This window comes from Schistocerca serialis, chromosome 12 (assembly GCF_023864345.2).
Source record: "Schistocerca serialis cubense isolate TAMUIC-IGC-003099 chromosome 12, iqSchSeri2.2, whole genome shotgun sequence".
NCBI classification, from domain to species: domain Eukaryota; kingdom Metazoa; phylum Arthropoda; class Insecta; order Orthoptera; family Acrididae; genus Schistocerca; species Schistocerca serialis.
In genome coordinates, this window is record NC_064649.1 from 109951365 (window position 1) to 109968755 (window position 17391).

A 17391-nucleotide genomic window follows, 5' to 3' on the forward strand; every position below is an offset into this window, starting at 1 on the left:
TTGTAAGTGTCTCATTTCCTAATCTAATTCCCTCAACATCACCCGACTTAATTCGACTACATTCCATTATCCTCATTTTGCTTTTGTTGATGTTCATGTTGTATCCTCCCTTCAAGACACCATCCATTCCGTTCAGCTGCTCTTCCAAGTCCTTTGCTGTCTCTGACAGAATTACAATGTCATCGGCGAACCTCAAAGTTTTTATTTCTTCTCCATGGATTTTAATACCTACTCCGAATTTTTCTTTTGTTTCCTTCACTGCTTGCTCAATGTGCAGATTGAATAACATCGGGGAGGGGCTACAACCCTGTCTCACTCCCTTCCCAACCACTGCTTCCCTTTCATACCCCTCGACTCTTATAACTGCCATATGGCTTCTATACAAATTGTAAATAGCCTTTTGCTCCCTATATTTTACCCCTGCCACCTTCAGAATTTGAAAGAGAGTATTCCAGTCAACATTGTCAAAAGCTTTCTTCAAGTCTACAAATGCTAGAAACGTAGGTTGGCCTTTCTTTAGTCTAGCTTCTAAGATAAGGCGTAGGGTCAGTATTGCCTCACGTGTTCCAGTATTTCTACGGAATCCAAACTGATCTTCCCCAAGGTCGGCTTCTACTAGTTTTTCCATTCGTCTGTACAGAATTCGCGTTAGTATTTTGCAGCCGTGACTTATTAAACTGATAGTTTGGTAATTTTCACATCTGTCAACACCTGCTTTCTTTGGGATTGGGATTATTATATTCTTCTTGAAGTCTGAGGGTATTTCGCCTGTCTCATACATCTTGCTCACCAGATGGTAGAGTTTTGTCAGGACTGGCTCTCCCAAGGCTGTCAGTAGTTCTGATGGAATGTTGTCTACTCCCGGGGCCTTGTTTCGACTCAAGTCTTTCAGAGCTCTGTCCAACTCTTCACCCAGTATCGTATCTCCCATTTAATCTTCATCTACATCCTCTTCCATTTCCATAATATTGTCCTCAAGTACATCGCCCTTGTATAGACCCTCTATATACTCCTTTCACCTTTCTGCTTTCCCTTCTTTGCTTAGAACTGGGTTTCCATCTGAGCTCTTGATATTCATACAAGTGGTTCTCTTTAATTTTCCTGTAGGCAGTATCTATCTTACCCCCTAGTGAGATAAGCACCTACAACCTTACATTTGTCCTCTAGCCATCCCTGCTCAGGCATTTTGCACTTCCTGTCGATCTCATTTTTGAGACGTTTGTATTCCTTTTTGCCTGCTTCATTTACTGCATTTTTATGTTTTCTCCTTTCGTCAATTAAATTCAATATTTCTTCTATTACCCAAGGATTTCTACTAGCCCTCGTCTTTTTACCTACTTGATCCTCTGCTGCCTTCACTACTTCATCCCTCAAAGCTACCCATTCTTCTTCTACTGTATTTCTTTCCCCCATTCCTGCCATTTGTTCCCTTACGCTCTCCCTGAATCTCTGTACAACCTCTGGTTCTTTCAGTTTATCCAGGTCCCATCTCCTTAAATTCCCACCTTTTTGCAGTTTCTTCAGTTTTAATCTACAGGTCATAACCAATAGATTGTGGTCAGAGTCCACATCTGCCCCTGGAAATGTCTTATAATTTAAAACCTGGTTCCTAAATCTCTGTCTTACCATTATATAAGCTATCTGATACCTTTTAGTATCTCCAGGGTTTTTCCATGTATACAACCTTCTTTCATGATTGTTGAACCAAGTGTTAGCTATGATTAAGTTACGCTCTGCACAAAATTCTACCAGGCGGCTTCCTCTTTCATTTCTTACCCCCAATCCATATTCACCTACTGTGTTTCCTTCTCTCCCTTTTCCTACTACCATATTCCAGTCACCCATGACTATTAAATTTTCGTCTCCCTTCACTATCTGAATAATTTCTTTTATTTCATCATTCATTTCTTCAATTTCATCATCTGCAGAGCTAGTTGGCATATAAACTTGTACTACTGTAGTAGGCGTGGGCTTCGTATGTATCTTGGCCACAATAATGCATTCACTATGCTGTTTGTAGTAGCTTACCCGCATTCCTATTTTTTATTCATTATTAAACCTACTCCTGCAGTACCCCTATTTGACTTTGTATTTATAACCCTGTATTCGCCTGACCAAAAGTCTTGTTCCTCCTGCCACCGAACTTCGCTAATTCCCACTATATCTAACTTAAACCTATCCATTTCCCTTTTTAAATTCTCTAACCTACCTGCCCGATTAAGGGATCTGACATTCCACGCTCCGATCCGTAGAACGCCAGTTTTCTTTCTCCTGATAACGACGTCCTCTTGAGTAGTCCCTGCCCGGAGATCCGAATGGGGGGACTATTTTACCTCCGGAATATTTTACCCAAGAGGACGCCATCATCATTAACCATACAGTAAAGCTGCATGCCCTTGGGAAAAATTATGGCTGTAGTTTCCCCTTGCTTTCAACCGTTCGCAGTACCAGCACAGCAAGGCCATTTTGGTTAGTGTTACAAGGCCAGATCAGTCAATCATCCAGACTGTTGCCCCTGCAACTACTGAAAAGGCTGCTGCCTCTCTTCAGGAACCACGTGTTTCTCTGGCCTCTCAACAGATACCCCTCCTTTGTGGTTGCACCTACGGTACGGCTATCTGTATCGCTGAGGCGCACAAGCCTCCCCACCAACGGCGAGGTCCATGGTTCATGGTTCTCTTGTGAAACATGAGCATCTAAATCTTTTTGTGCGAGCTCTGATTTGTCTTATTTTAGTACAATGGTCATTTCTTCCTAATTAGGTTATAGTAAACAAAATATTTTGGCATTAATAGGGGATAGTTGACAATTGAATTTTTGTGAAAATATATCACCTCAATGTAAAATGTCTTAGCCTTAATGATTGTCAGCCCAATTCACTTATCTTGTCCATGAGACTCTTTCACCCCCATTTCACAATAATACAAAATGAGCTGCTCTTCTTCAAACTTTCTCGAAGTCCACTGTCAGTCCTATATGCTAAGGATCCCACCCATGCAGCACTACTCAAAAGGAGGATGGACAAACACAGTGTAGGACATCTCTTCAATTGATTTATTGCATTTATGTGATGGTTCCAATTTAAGTTGTTTTTAATTGTAATTATATGTACAGTATTTAGTAGAATCTGCAGTCTTTCATCTTGTATTATTATGAAACTGAAATTTGATGGAATTTTTGTTGTACTTTTTTACATGACCTCACACTTTTTTATTGTTTAGCATTAGTTGCCACTTTTGGCATTGTGCAGGTATCTTTCTAAATAATTTTTAAATTGGTTTTGATCTTCAAGTGATTCTAGTAGATAGTAAATGGCAGCATCGACTGCAAACAATCTAAGAAGACTGCTCAGATTGTCTCCTAAAACATTAATGTATGTATTCAATAGCAGAGTGCCTATAACATTCTCAGGGAAGCCAAGATACTGTTTGCGAGATGACTTCCCCTCAGTTACAGGAAATCATAAATCCTGCCTCACAGCTGAAGTGATACTCCATGGGTCCGCAGTTGGATTAGAAGCTGCTTATGATAAATGATATCAAAAGCTTTATAGAAGACTAGAAATATGGAACCAACTTATTTCCTGTCAGTAGCATTGTTACCACTTGTGAATAAATAACCTGTTGTTTTCCACAAGAACAGTATGTTGTTAATCAGACCTGGTTAGGTGTCAGTAGATCATTTTCTTTGAGCTATATTAATAGTGGTTGAATACAATATATGTTCAAAAGGCTTACTACTTACTGATATTAATGATATGGGTCTAAAATTAGTGGATTACTTGTATTTACTTTTCTGTATGTTGATGTTACTGTGCAATTCTCCAGCCTTCAGTTATGCACCTTTCGTCTGGCAAAAAGTTGTATATGTGGAGCTACTTCATCAGCATATTCCAAAAGGAAGAAAGATTAATATGGAACCTGGACCTCGTCAGACAAGAGTTATTTCCTGCTCACAATAGACCCATAAATGCTTTCCTGTTAATGATATGCCATTTAAACATGCGGAGCAACTCTTATTTTCTTCCTTTTCGGTTCCAGCAGGTGTGTTTTGTTTAAAAGAATTAAGTGAGGTGGTGGACAGTCTATTTCACTGACTTAATAGACAGCAGAGCAAGCCAAGTCTCCATTCACTGTAGGTATGAATTGTCCAGGATAGGGTGTCTGAATCAATAAAGAGCAGACAAGTTGTGGCTTGAGTTTTCCAATGAACTGTGACTTGCAACTCAAGTCTCCACTGCATTAATACTACCCCATTGCATGCAGTCCATACAGTAATTGTGTGTCAAGCGAACTCTGCGTACCTTAGCCCATCCATATTGTATCATTCCTTGCTTAAACTAACTTAATCAGAAAAGGAACCTGACACAGGATGCATGAAATTGAGGAGGCAAGAGGGCATTTAAATATCTGGGGAACAGTGAGGAAATGGTTTTCTCTACAAACGTTCCATGTACTTGTATGACATGACTTGATGGCTGAACTTTTGTTTTAAAATTCTGTCCTCAGCTTAAATTTTTATTTTTCCAACAATCTGTGGCAGGCTTTGAGAGGTTCCACAAGTAATACAGTAAAAGCCCTTAATACCACAGATGTGTAGGAGATACAACATCTGGGAAACCAGAAGGTCCATTAGTGTCTGCTTAGCAGACCAAGTGTGCTGTTTGCAGTCCTACCCATTTGTGCACACACAACAATGGAAAGCCCAGGATCGAATAAGAATATGGAAAGGACAGATTGCTGCTCATCACATAGAGGAGGCTTTGAGTTGCACTCAGGCACAATGAGAAAAAATAGTAATTATAACCAACCAGTGTTTCTGAAGTGGAGCTGCTCAGGAGATGTCCAGTACTGGCAGTAATCATCATACGGCAATGAAACGTGACAGACGTGCTAATGCGGAACCGATGTAAACTGGGAAAACAAATTAGTTCCAGTTGTGGCCACCAGATGCAAATGTAGTGCTGCACACTGTTTCTATGATGGTCTGACATCCACACTGTCATTTGACATGCCATAATACGAGGGAATGGTATGGCTGTCAAGAGACAGTGTGCTGTTAGTGAAACTGTTCTTTGTGAATGAATGCAATGAAAGTGCATCACTGAGGGAGTATCACCAACTAAAAGGTCTGAGGAGAGGCCTGATGTCATTAAATGGTTTAAAGAAGATGGTAATGAAATTCGAAAACATGGGTGATCTTGGTGTGGGCATCATATGCCTGTGGAAGTTATTGCTGTTGCTGTAATGGACCATGCAGTATTTGCCCCACATACTGCTAGTGTTCGTGCAGTGTCCCGAGGTCAGCAGTACGGAAACTTTTGCAGACTATTTTACACCCATACAAGATCCAGACAGTCCAGCAACTGAAACCTCAAGATCACCAACGTTTTGTATCTGCTCTTTGTTTTCTGGCACGGATTAAAGTTGACAACATGTGGCCGGGCAATATTCTGCTGAGTGACAAGGCACATTGTACACTACAGGGGTGACTGTGGGGTGTGTGTTCACAAGCCCCTTTATTCTTGGTCCATTCTTCTGTGAAAAGAATACACCCAGAAGGCCTTTCAGGTGTACCCTGTCAGCTACACATTATCAAGTTCACTTGTACAGTATGTGTTTCCTGCTTTGGAAGAGTGAAACTGTGTGGAAACCACTGTTCTCATGCAAGTTAGGGCAACACCTTGTACTGATAGGCCAATGAAAGATCTGCTTAATACAACAATCCACAAACATGTTATCTCCAGAGGTTTTCTAGCTGCATGGCCTGCAAAGTTACCAGATCTGAATCCTTGTGACTTTTGGCTCTGGGGATACATAAAAGAATGCTTTTAGCAGTGAAATGTTTGGTCACAACCTGATCTGAAGGCCAGTATTCAGGACGATATTGCTCAGATTGTGTGGGAACAGCTGTGAGAAACTGTTGATTACGTCATTTTGTGGAGGAAACATTTCAGCGATGTCTCCGGTGTTCATATTGACCAAATGTGTAAGTCACAGTTAATAACAAAATCAACTTACACCTTTCTCACTTGTTTAACCTTTTCTGCCCACATCCCATTCCTAATCCAGTACATATGGAAACATTTGTGTATGTCTTTCTTGAATTAACAGTGCCAAATTTGCACCTGCTGGCCAAAATTGGATTTATTTATTTATTTATTCCCAGCATAAACTGGTTCTGCATTAGTGCTTTAGAATATCTACCTAGTTTCACTGTCAGACTGTAATTACAGCCCATGCTGGATCTCTGGGAGTAGCTGCACTGTAATTATAACTACCTGCTATTTGCAGCTTTTTGGCAGAGTCCTCATTCAGAAGCAGAACTCTCTCACATTTATGCAACAAGAACATGTGTAAATGTGGCCACGTGACTTGATGCTAAGGCCTAAGTGTGCATGTGTCTGATATGAGAGCAAGCTATGTGGATTGAGCAGTGGGGATATGGAGGCGGCATGGGGCAGGAAGAGGGGAGATATAGCTGGGTAGCGGTGGGAGGTGATTCTAATACTATCTGTGGGAGCTTGCAGATACATGGTAGGGACAGGATACAGCTGCTAGGTTGGGCTATAATGGAGCAGGGAGACGAGAGAAGTAAGAGAAGAGGAAAGGGGTTGTAGGTGCATTGGTGCATTAGCAGGACAGAAAGCATATGTAATACTGGAGAGGGTGCAGGGAAGGGGATAGGCAGGTGGAGGACTAGTGAAAGTTGAGGCCAGGAGGTTACGGGGACAAAGGATGTGTCCTGAAGAGGGTTTCCACCTGCACAATTCAGAAAAGCTAGTGGTGGAGGAAAGAATCCAGATGGCATAGGGTGCAAAGCAGTCATTACTGTGAAGCACATCATTTAGGGCGGCATGTTCAGTCAGCAAGTGAGTGGTCCGACTGTCTGTTGGCCACAGTTTGGTGGTGGGCATTCATGCAGTCAGTCAGTTTATTGGGTGTCATGCCCATGTAGAATGTGGCACAGTGGTTGTAGCTAAGTCTGCTGATAACATTGTTGCTTCCGAAGGTGGCTCTGCATTTGATGGAGCCGTAAATGGCAGTGGCAGGACTGCAGTAGGTGGTGGTGGTGGTGGTGGTGGGAGGATGTGTGAGGTAGATCTGGCATCTGGGTGTTTTGCAGGGATATGAGCCATGAGGTTTGGGAACAGGGGTGCAGGAGGGATGGCCAAGGATGTTGTGTAGGTAGGGATGGGGAGGATAGCTGGAATGATATTTCACATTTTAGGACACAACAAGTTATAGTCGAAATTCTGGCAGAGAATGTGATTGAGTTGCTCCAGTCCTGGGTGGTATTGACTCAAGAGAGGAGTTCACTTTTGTGTACGGATAGTGGGTATGTGGAGGTGGTAGGGGACTGGAGAAACAAGGCATTATATCTGTTTGTGAACACAGTTGGGAGGGTCATTTTGGTCTGTAAAGGTCTCAGTGTGGCTTCTGTCATATCAGGAGAGGGACTGCTTGTCACTACAGTTGTGATGAACATGGATGGCTAGGGTATATGGAAGGGAGTTTCCAGTGTGTAATAGGTGGCAGTTGTGGAAATGAAAGTATTGCTGGTGGTTGGTAGGTTTGATGTGGACAATAGTAGTGATGTAGTCATTCTTGAGGTGAGGTGTACATCAAGGAAAGTGCCTTGGTGGACTGAGGAGGGCCAGGTGAAGTGAATGGGAAGAAAGTGTTGAGGTTCTGGAGGAATGTGGACATGGTGCCCTCACCCACAGACCAGATCATGAAGATGTCATGAGTGAATCTGAACCAGGTGAGGGGCCTGGAATTCTGACTGGTTAGGAAGGATTCCTCTACATGGCCCACGAATAGGTTAGTATAGGATGGTGCCTTGTGGGTGCTTATTGCTGTATCATGGATTTGTTTGTAGTTGATGTCTTCATAGGGAACAGGTGAAGGTGTAATTGGTCGTGGTGACCTGGGAGGAGGTTGCATGTTTGAAGTCACTCGGGAGGTGGGAAAAGTAGTGTTCACTAGCGGCAAGATCATATCTTTGGGATTGTTAGTGTAGTGGGAGGTGACATCGACAGTAACAAGTGGGATACCATCTCAATTTTTTGAACTGGCGCCAGCTTTTCTAGATTGTGCATGTGATAACTCTGCTTAGCCCCCCTGCCCCATCCCCGTGCCCCCCTCTGTGACCTCCAGTTTTACTAGTCCCTGTCCACCACCTGCAAATCCCCTTTCCTGTTCCCACTACAGTATTGCTCAAGCCGTCTATCCTGCCGACAGACCTATGTAATCTCTCTGCGCCACTCACCTCCCTGCCTCTTTCCCTCCTCCCTCCCTCCCCCACCTCCTTTGCCACCCACCCCTCCCACCACAGTCTTCTGACACAGCACCTTGCAGCCCTATCCTGTGCATACCATGCCTGTGCAAGCTCCGTCAGGCAGCACTAGAATCTTCTCCCAACCCCTACCCTTCTACCCCTCCCCCTTCTGGCCCCATACCTCCTCCTTACTCCCACTACCCCCTCCAGGTAGATTGCTGCTCATATCAGTCTTGGTCTCAGTCAGGCCTTAGTGCTGTTCAACCAGTTTGTCCATATTTTTGTGGTAAGGTGTCGAAAGACCTGGTTTTTGGCTACTGAGAAACAATAAAGTTACCAACTAAAGCCTGACATTCAGTGCATGTTTGTTACCTTTAATTAGGTAAGACAGCTGCAGGGAAACAACAAGACATGCAGAAAATACATACACACATCAGTATCTCTCCAAATCTTTAACTCGCGTCACAGCTGCTCAATATGGGCACCATTTGTGATGTGGCAAACGTCAATGTCACAGTCGTTATCAGTGACCACACTAATTATCCTCCCTTGTAGCTCTTACAAATTAAACAGCAATCAACACAGCAACACGTGATCTGACATAACCTCATAAGGAAAAAATCACATGGGGTTAGGTCAGGTGATGGTGGGGCCAACTGAAGAAGAGAGTCTCAATGGGAAGTACATCCAGTCCAGTGCTTAGGCGTTTGCCTTGAGGTAATCTCAAAAATATGAAAACAATTGTAGTGGAGCACCATCTTGTTGCAAAATAAAGTTTCCACTGTGTTGCTGTGATTGTGACTAAAGCCATTGCTGCAGCATATCCAAGTACTTGAAACCAGTCACAATTTACTCCACTAAGAAAAATGGTCTGTAAACTTTTGTAGAGGGCATGGTACAAAATATGTTAACTTTAGGCTAAACACGAATGTGTAACACAATCTCGTGTGGTTTTCCTGCGCCACAAATACGCATTTTATGGCAATTCACCTTTATAGACTTGTTAAAGGATACTTTACACTGAAAACAGACTTCTCTGAAAAACTGTCTTCCTCCAGTAGCTACTGCAAACCATTGCAAAAATCAGAATCAAGCTCAGTGTCCCGAGTTGTCAGTGCATGTAGCAACTGTTTGTGTTGAATCTTCCAGACCATTGCTGCAGTACCTGCTGTTCTCAGTTTGCACATGTCTTCAATTTCTTTGGACTCCTGATGAATGATAGCTGCTCATACTCCACATCTGTTGACAATCCTGGCAAGCCTGTTTTCTTTGCACCACAAAGGCAGTCAGTCTCAGTATTTGCTGTGCTATTCAGAGATAGGCTTGTTTGTTGCATCTTTCCCCAGTATTTGGTACAAAATCGTCGCTGGCCGTCACAACTTGATGAACTCGAGGACACAAAATGCACTCATTGCTCTATTAGATGCCATATTCTGATGTGCCTGCTTCCAACTGGTGCGCATCATAACTGTACCACTGTGGATATTACAAATCGCAACTTGGAGAGATGCCGTAGCCACTGTATGTGTCATTTTTCTGTATGTCTTGTTGTTTTTGTGCAGTCATCTTCTGAAACACAGAAAGTACGTGTGAGTAACCCTCTAATTACTTCCCCTTTTAGCGACCAATGTGGTCTCGAGTAACTGAGTCAATTTTTTAATGTTGCACAGGACATAACAAATCTTGCACCACGCAAACCGGACTGGGACCTGAAACGTGACGTCGCCAAGAAGCTGGAGCGGCTCGAGAGGAGGACGCAGAAGGCGATTGCGGAGCTGATTCGCGACAGACTCCGGAAGGGTCAGGAGGACCTCGCCAACAGTGTCAATGCCGGTGCACGCATCAACCAGATGGATGCTGCCAACGAAGATTGACGGGATGCGGCCCTCTTTCTGTAGAGTCTGCAGGTTCCTGTAATAGGTGCTGAAGCTGCTGGGAATGCTGCCTGCTGCCAGCAAGTGGCAGTAACCCCGTCAGTCACAGTGGCTTTCACCTGCAATCGCAGAACGGTCAATGTTTCAAGCTGTGAGCTAATCTGCTCGGTAGCGTGTCTTTAGCTGATGCACTGAACTGTTTCCCGTATATCGAAGTGCAGTCAGTTGCACTCAGGCATATACCAGTACTAGCGAAAGTGCGACTGGAGTCTCAGATTGTGTATGGAAATTTGTACTGAAAGACTGTATTAGCAATGCATCTTGTCTGTAATTGTGCTACTGGCACAAATTATATAATTCGTGATCATAATGATTGATAATTACATCTTATACAGCACAATTAAAGGTACACCTTCAGACAGTTTTATTATTTTTATTTTTAACTTGTGTGTCTGTTCAGAAAGGCATTTTCAGAATTTTGTAGTTGACAAGACCTTGCCATTAATGTTTAAAACATTTTCTCTAAAAACTTTTGTTAGGAGTATGAGGTGTAATCAAATAAAACAATGATCTCAATACATTATATAAATGTAATGCTTTGCCATTATTGCTTTCCTCTAATTAAATAGTAAAACATTGCCATTAGAACACAAAGCAAGGTGTCACACAGAAATGTGATGAGAGTAACATGTCTTAGAGTAAAAACATTAAGAGATTTGAAAAAATGTAAAAACTATGGTTATCAGAACAGGAGAACTTATGTAATTGCCATCAGAGCCTTTTACTTTACTGTAAATTATCATTAAAATGCATGTGCCTGCGCAACCAACATGCCCCAACCCCGCGCGCACTCACTCACTCTCTCTCTCTCTCTCTCTCTCTCTCTCTCTCTCTCTCTCTCTCTCTCTCTCTCTCACACACACACACACACACACACACACACACACACACACACACACAATGTGAAACAGAGTACATAAAATTTGCAGTCCTAAAAGTAAACATCATGCATTTATTTTGGCATATTACATACTGCTTATGCAAATGTAGTTATCCAACTTTGACTATAGTCAGTACCGGCCGTGTGCTACATTGCCAACTGCCTGTTACGTTGTATTGTTGACAAAACAGTACAACCGTATCGAAGAGAATAGGAATGGCTGACTGCATAAGAAATAAAACAATACTGTAGGCTCATGAGTTCTGCATAATTTGTCCTGAGATAATGACTCTTGGCTAGATCCTGTCATCCAGAGCACATACTGCCATTAGGTGAGTCATCAGGCAGCCACAACTGGACATGACATACTGAATGTACGCAGTTAAAGAAATACAACTATCCCTCTACTACTATTATTGTTCCAAAGCTTATATGGGTAATAATTTTATTTTCGTCTTTTTGCTGCTTTGGGCATACATGGACACCTGGGAGGTAGAGCGTCCAGAAGGTGCGGGCATTCATTTAAGCCCAGAGTTTAGGACGGCTGTGGGCATTCATCTACGCTCTGGCACAGGAGCGTAAACAGTAGGATGGCAGCTTCCTGATGTCTGCGTGTCAACATTTGTGTCAGTGCTGTCATTATTGTAATGTCAAAAAGCGCTACTGCTTTTACTTCTTCCTGGGCCCCTTCTGTTCACAAGTTGAACATTGGGCCAGTCCTGTGTCCACATTTAGTGAGATGATAGCATTTGCTATATTACTTTTGAAATGTCGAAACATGATTTATCAGGCAAGGAAATCCTTATGAATAGTAGTGATGAATCTGGTATTGCTACTTTGAACCTTTCTTTAGGTGAAGATGTGGGTATGTGTGGATCTATTGCTAAATCTTCAAACTATTAGGAACTTTATCAGAAGACTCTTCTTCCGAAGAAAAGAAAGTAGGACAAGGTTGAGCAATCATCTCATGACGAAATGCCACCACATTGCGAAGACATTTAGTAGTGTAAAAATAGACTTCTAAGATTCAACAAGTCATTTGGATTTCTTGCACTTTATGTACTTCTGATTTCTTTCTGCCACTTGTACATAGATGAATAATTACTACATATTTATCACTGAAAAAATTACAATTACCATGCGGCTTTTCGCGGATGATGCTGTAGTATACAGAGAAGTTGCAGCATTAGAAAATTGCAGCGAAATGCAGGAAGATCTGCAGCGGATAGGCACTTGGTGCAGGGAGTGGCAACTGACCCTTAACGTAGACTAATGTAATGTAATGTAATGTATTGCGAATACATAGAAAGAAGGATCCTTTGTTGTATGATTATATGATAGCGGAACAAACACTGGTAGCAGTTACTTCTGTAAAATATCTGGGAGTATGCGTACGGAACGATTTGAAGTGGAATGAACATATAAAATTAATTGTTGGTAAGGCAGGTGCCAGGTTGAGATTCATTGGGAGAGTCCTTAGAAAATGTAGTCCACCAACAAAGGAGCTGGCTTACAAAACACTCGCTCGACCTATACTTGAGTATTGCTCATCAGTGTGGGATCCGTACCAGGTCGGGTTGACAGAGGAGATAAAGAAGATCCAAAGAAGAGCAGCGCGTTTCATCACAGGGTTATTTGGTAAGCGTGATAGCGTTACGGAGATGTTTAGCAAACTCAAGTGGCAGACTCTGCAAGAGAGGCATACTGCATTGCGGTGTAGCTTGCTGTCCAGGTTTCGAGAGGGTGCGTTTCTGGATGAGGTGTCGAATATATTGCTTCCCCCTACTTATACCTCCCGAGGAGATCACGAATGTAAAATTAGAGAGATTTGAGCACGCACGGAGGCTTTCCAGCAGTCGTTCTTCCCGCGAACCATACTTGACTGGAACAGGAAAGGGAGGTAACAACGGTAGCACGTTAAGTGCCCTCCGTCACACACCGTTGGGTGGCTTGCAGAGTATAAGTGTAGATGTAGACAACAGTACCCAGCAGATTAGCAAGGTGGAAGCATATATAACCTGCAGATTTTTATTATTTCTAGGCCTTTTGCTGGCTTATGCCAAGAAGTTAGAAGTGAGTTAATTTGGTCAACAGATCCTTTGCTTCAAACACCAATATTTTTTTACTTATTGATCTGGGGCAGATACAAACTGATTCTGTGTTTATATCAATTTGGTGACAGTTTGACAGCATCTCAATGTATTCTTGTAAAAGTTTGTCTCATTGTAAAACACACAAGAAAAAAAATCTGAGAGGCCATAGTCCTATTTGAAAACTTAGTGATAGATGTTAGTGTGTTACTTTCTTTTTGTGATGTACAAAAGAGTCCGTGGTTAAATTGTCTACACTGGTGGTGCCATGGAAATAGAATCTGGAAATGTTGACTGGGAAAAATCAGGCGAGTGTTTTATTGGCATATCTCAACAAAGATGATAAAATTTATTTAAACAATTGATATATGAGCCCCAAATTATTTTCATGGCTCTGTGAGAAATATAGTAATGCCATTGGCACAGTATGTTTCCTACTGTTGCCTGGAAAAAGGGAAATAAAATTCAAATCCTGTGGAAGACTGTTGGCAGTAAAATGGATGGACAGCGAAGTTCTATCCATGCTACAAGCTTATACTTCTACTATCCCTTTCCCCTTCTGCCTCTCCATTGGATGGTTTTCTTTGTGCAGACCCTGCTTGAACGTGGTTTATTATTTAGGACTTGAGTTTTCATTTCTGGTATTTTCTGCAACTTTTTAATAAATACATGGTCCCCATTTTTGGGTTTGACCTGCCACCAATTTCCAAAATTCTCCAGAAGTATGGATTGTGCGGGGAAGGTCACCCAATGTTGTGTATACTCCACCTTCGTGCCTTTCCATCTTTACCCCCTTCCCTTTAATAAGGTAGTACACCCAAAAACACTGCATGGTAGCCATCTCATGGTAGGAAGGGAGGGAAGGGTAATTAAATATGTGCACAGTGGGATCGCTGTGTTGATGCCCGAGCTGAAAACTCCCCATGTATGTCAAGGAGTATGTGCATGACTGGGGCATGGGCCTCTGAGCAATGGTTTACCAGCCAGATAGCCATTGCCTGGCCAGATAGCTCCTTGCCTAGGTCCCACACCCAGTAAAATGACAGAAGTGAGAATTCTGGGAACAGTATGTTTCAACCATCAGGCCACATCTCTCTCCTTCGAATGTATGGGCAAAGATCAGTCATCTCCCACTGGTGGCTATACGACCCCAGCAGTCTCAATGGATGGAAAATCCTCGTTTACTGCAGAGAGGTATGACCCTAAAATGTTCCCTTCCCTGGCTGTGCCGTGGGAGAAATATAGAGCTAAGTGCCAAACAGAGAAATACTCCACCCAACACTTGGTTTGCACAAGGGCTGGTGGGGTTTCCTTCTGGCCACACAGTGATTATTCTTTGTGGAGGACATAGAAGACAAGTGTGGGGAAGTGGCATCCATCTCTAAAATGAAAAGTGGGTCAATTTTCATCAAAAGAGCATCTCCTGCCCAGTCATGGGTGCTGCTTGCTTGTAACGAGCTGGGTGACATACCAGTGATTGTCACTCCCATAATAGAGTAAATATGGTTTAGGGCATCATTTTCCACCAAGATCCGCTCTTGCAATTTGATGAGCTACATGCCAACTTGGAGTGACAGTGTTCGAAGAACGCACAAAGCGCACCACTGACGTCAGAGACCGCAGGGGGAGGGGGTCGTGGGTTGCTGTTGGCAAGTGATCAGTCAAGGCTATCCAAACAAATATAGGTATAAACGGACTGTAGTATGCGACAGATGCAGTACTACTGTCGTGGAGTAATTTGCTCTCCACCTCTTGTGGCAAGTAGTCTTTGTTATGTACCACACAGGGGTCCACAACTCTCTTGTGGATACGTGTGTGGCGAGCACGGGACCATGAGCTAGTGCGGCTCTCTTTCCTTTCCAGGCTGGATACCTTCCTTCTCCACATCCTTCCCCATCCCCCATCCTCCCTCTCCCTCACCTCTGTCTCTTCCCTTACCCTTGTCCTGCGATGGGAGTGTGTTTTGTGCCTATGTCCGGAGACGGACACTTGTAATTGTAAGACAGTCTCTCTTCTTCACTTTCTATGCTGGAAAGTGTCCTTCCTTTGTCCTATTTTCCTTGCCTCTTCTCTTTATCCTCTTTTCCGCTGCGGCATTTGAGACTCCCACGCGTAGCCGGTGACGGGGTAACACGTAATTCCCCTCCACGGGTAGACAGGTAGGACACGTACGAACCCCCTGGTAACGGCCGGGTCCAGGGAGAGTTGATTACCTGAGCTGGTACCTTCTGAATGTGCCGATTGGTCCCTCCATCTGTTTCTCGGGAGGTGTGAACAATCAACTAAGGCGGGAGTGCCCTCAGAGAGGGCCTCCACATGGAAGGAGAGCGCCTTCGGAGATGCCGGTAATCAAGGGGGGATACTTCCGCAATGGTTTCCTCATCATCTACAATGCCTGCTCACAAGCAAAAGTTAAATGAGTCTCAGCCATGTACAATTCTTCCATCAGTGCCACAGTTCCTTGTTGTTTCTCAGTCGGATGAAGGTAAAGACTTCTCCATAGTCAACCCTTTCATTATTCAGAAGAGTGTCGACGCAATTGCAGGTCCTGTAAAGTCTTGTTCCCGATTACGAAATGGCACCTTGTTAGAAACAGTCAGAGTCGACCAGGCACAAAAATTGCTGCGAGCTTCACTGCTACACACCTTCCTCGTCCGGGTGGAAGTGCACCGCACTTTAAATTCATCATGCGGGGTGGTTTATACACGCTCACTCGACAGATTGTCCAACGAGGAAATTCAAAACTACCTGTCTGACCAGGGTGTAACTGCTGTATATCAAGTCATGAAAAGGGTTGACAAGGACTTTGTTCCAATTCGTACTATCTTCTTGACATTTTACAGAGTTCAACTTCCTCGAACATTAAAGGGGGCTGTCAGATAATTTCGGTTCGTCCTTACATCCCCTACCCGATGCGTTGCTATCGGTGTCAGCAGTTTAATCATACTAACCAGTCGTGTTCCAATCCGACCAAATGCATTGTGTGTGGCAAGGATGCCCATGAGGGTGCTTTCCACCTCCATCCCCTCATTGCAGCAACTGTATGGGTGACCACGCTGCTTCTTCTAGAGGTTGCCCCATTTTCAAAGATGAATGGCTTATTCAGGAGTGAAGGAAAAGGTGTCTACATTTGCTGCTTGTAAGTTATTCACCAGTCGAAAGCCCACTGTGCATCCAGCAGGTAAATATAGCACTGTCCTTGCATCTCCTTGGCCTACTAAGGAGGCAGCCACGCAGACTTGTGATCTCAACTTTAGTGCCACAGTCGCCAGATCAGCCAGTGCAAAGATTGCCCATTCAACCTCCCAACTATCACCTGCTCACTCTACGGCTCACCCTTCTTCGTCTTCTACTAAATCATGAGCCCCAAAACCAGACACCCGGATTTCCAAAAAAAGAGCCTGTTCGAAGATTTTTTACATACCCCAACTCAACAACCATCGATTTCTCCCTCATCTCAATGTCCTGTTTATAAGAAGGCTCGTAAGAAACCAAGTTACCCTTCTTCTCCACCACGGCATGTCTCACCTAAAGCGCCACCTGGCGATAACCACCCTTGACCGTCTTCTGTGTCGCCAAGGCGCACTGCTGGCGGCCGATCAACCGGCCGATTGCTGGTGGCAGGAGCTGCCCCTGAACAACCTATGGATCAGAATTTTCCGCCTTTGGTTTACTGCCGTTCCATGCTGTCAGCTGCCAGCTCTCAGCAGTTGTTGAGTTGAGAGCAACTGTGGTAAGATTCTTCCCTTTTCTGTCCACCCGATGTCAATTATCCATTGGAATATCCGTGGCATTAGAGCCAATGGGGATGAATTGTCGATCCTCTTACGATCCTACTCGCCAGTCATCTTCTGTCTTCAGGAAACATAGCTGCATCACCACGATCGCTTTGTTTTCCCTCATTTTCAGTCAGTCGTGTTTGATCTCCCCTCTGCTGAAGGCACTCCAGCACATGGGGGACTTATGATTCTTCTCCCTGGTGCTGTCCATTATCACACAGTCCTCTTAAACAGTTCCTTCCGAGCTGTTGCTGTCAGTCTTTCCCTTTCTGGATACACTTTCTCTCTTTGTACCATATACATTCCATCATCCACACCAATGGCAAGAGCTGATCTCCTTCATTTCCTTGGTCAGCTCCCACCCCCCTATTTGCTGGTTGGGGACTTCAATGCCCACCACCTGCTTTGGGGATCTCCGCGTCCTTGTC

At 43.6% G+C, this 17391-nt stretch overlaps 1 protein-coding gene across 1 annotated transcript in view; it reads left to right on the plus strand.

Annotated features, from left to right (window-relative positions):
• LOC126428444 (coiled-coil domain-containing protein 12) overlaps positions 1-10701 on the plus strand; it is a 29547-nt gene extending 18846 nt beyond the window's left edge. The window contains exon 3 of the mRNA XM_050090377.1: positions 9951-10701. Within this exon, the coding sequence (XP_049946334.1) occupies positions 9951-10154 (204 nt within the window). The 3' untranslated portion in view covers positions 10155-10701. The remainder of the gene's footprint in view (positions 1-9950) is intronic.
• The last annotated feature ends 6690 nt before the right edge of the window (positions 10702-17391 follow it).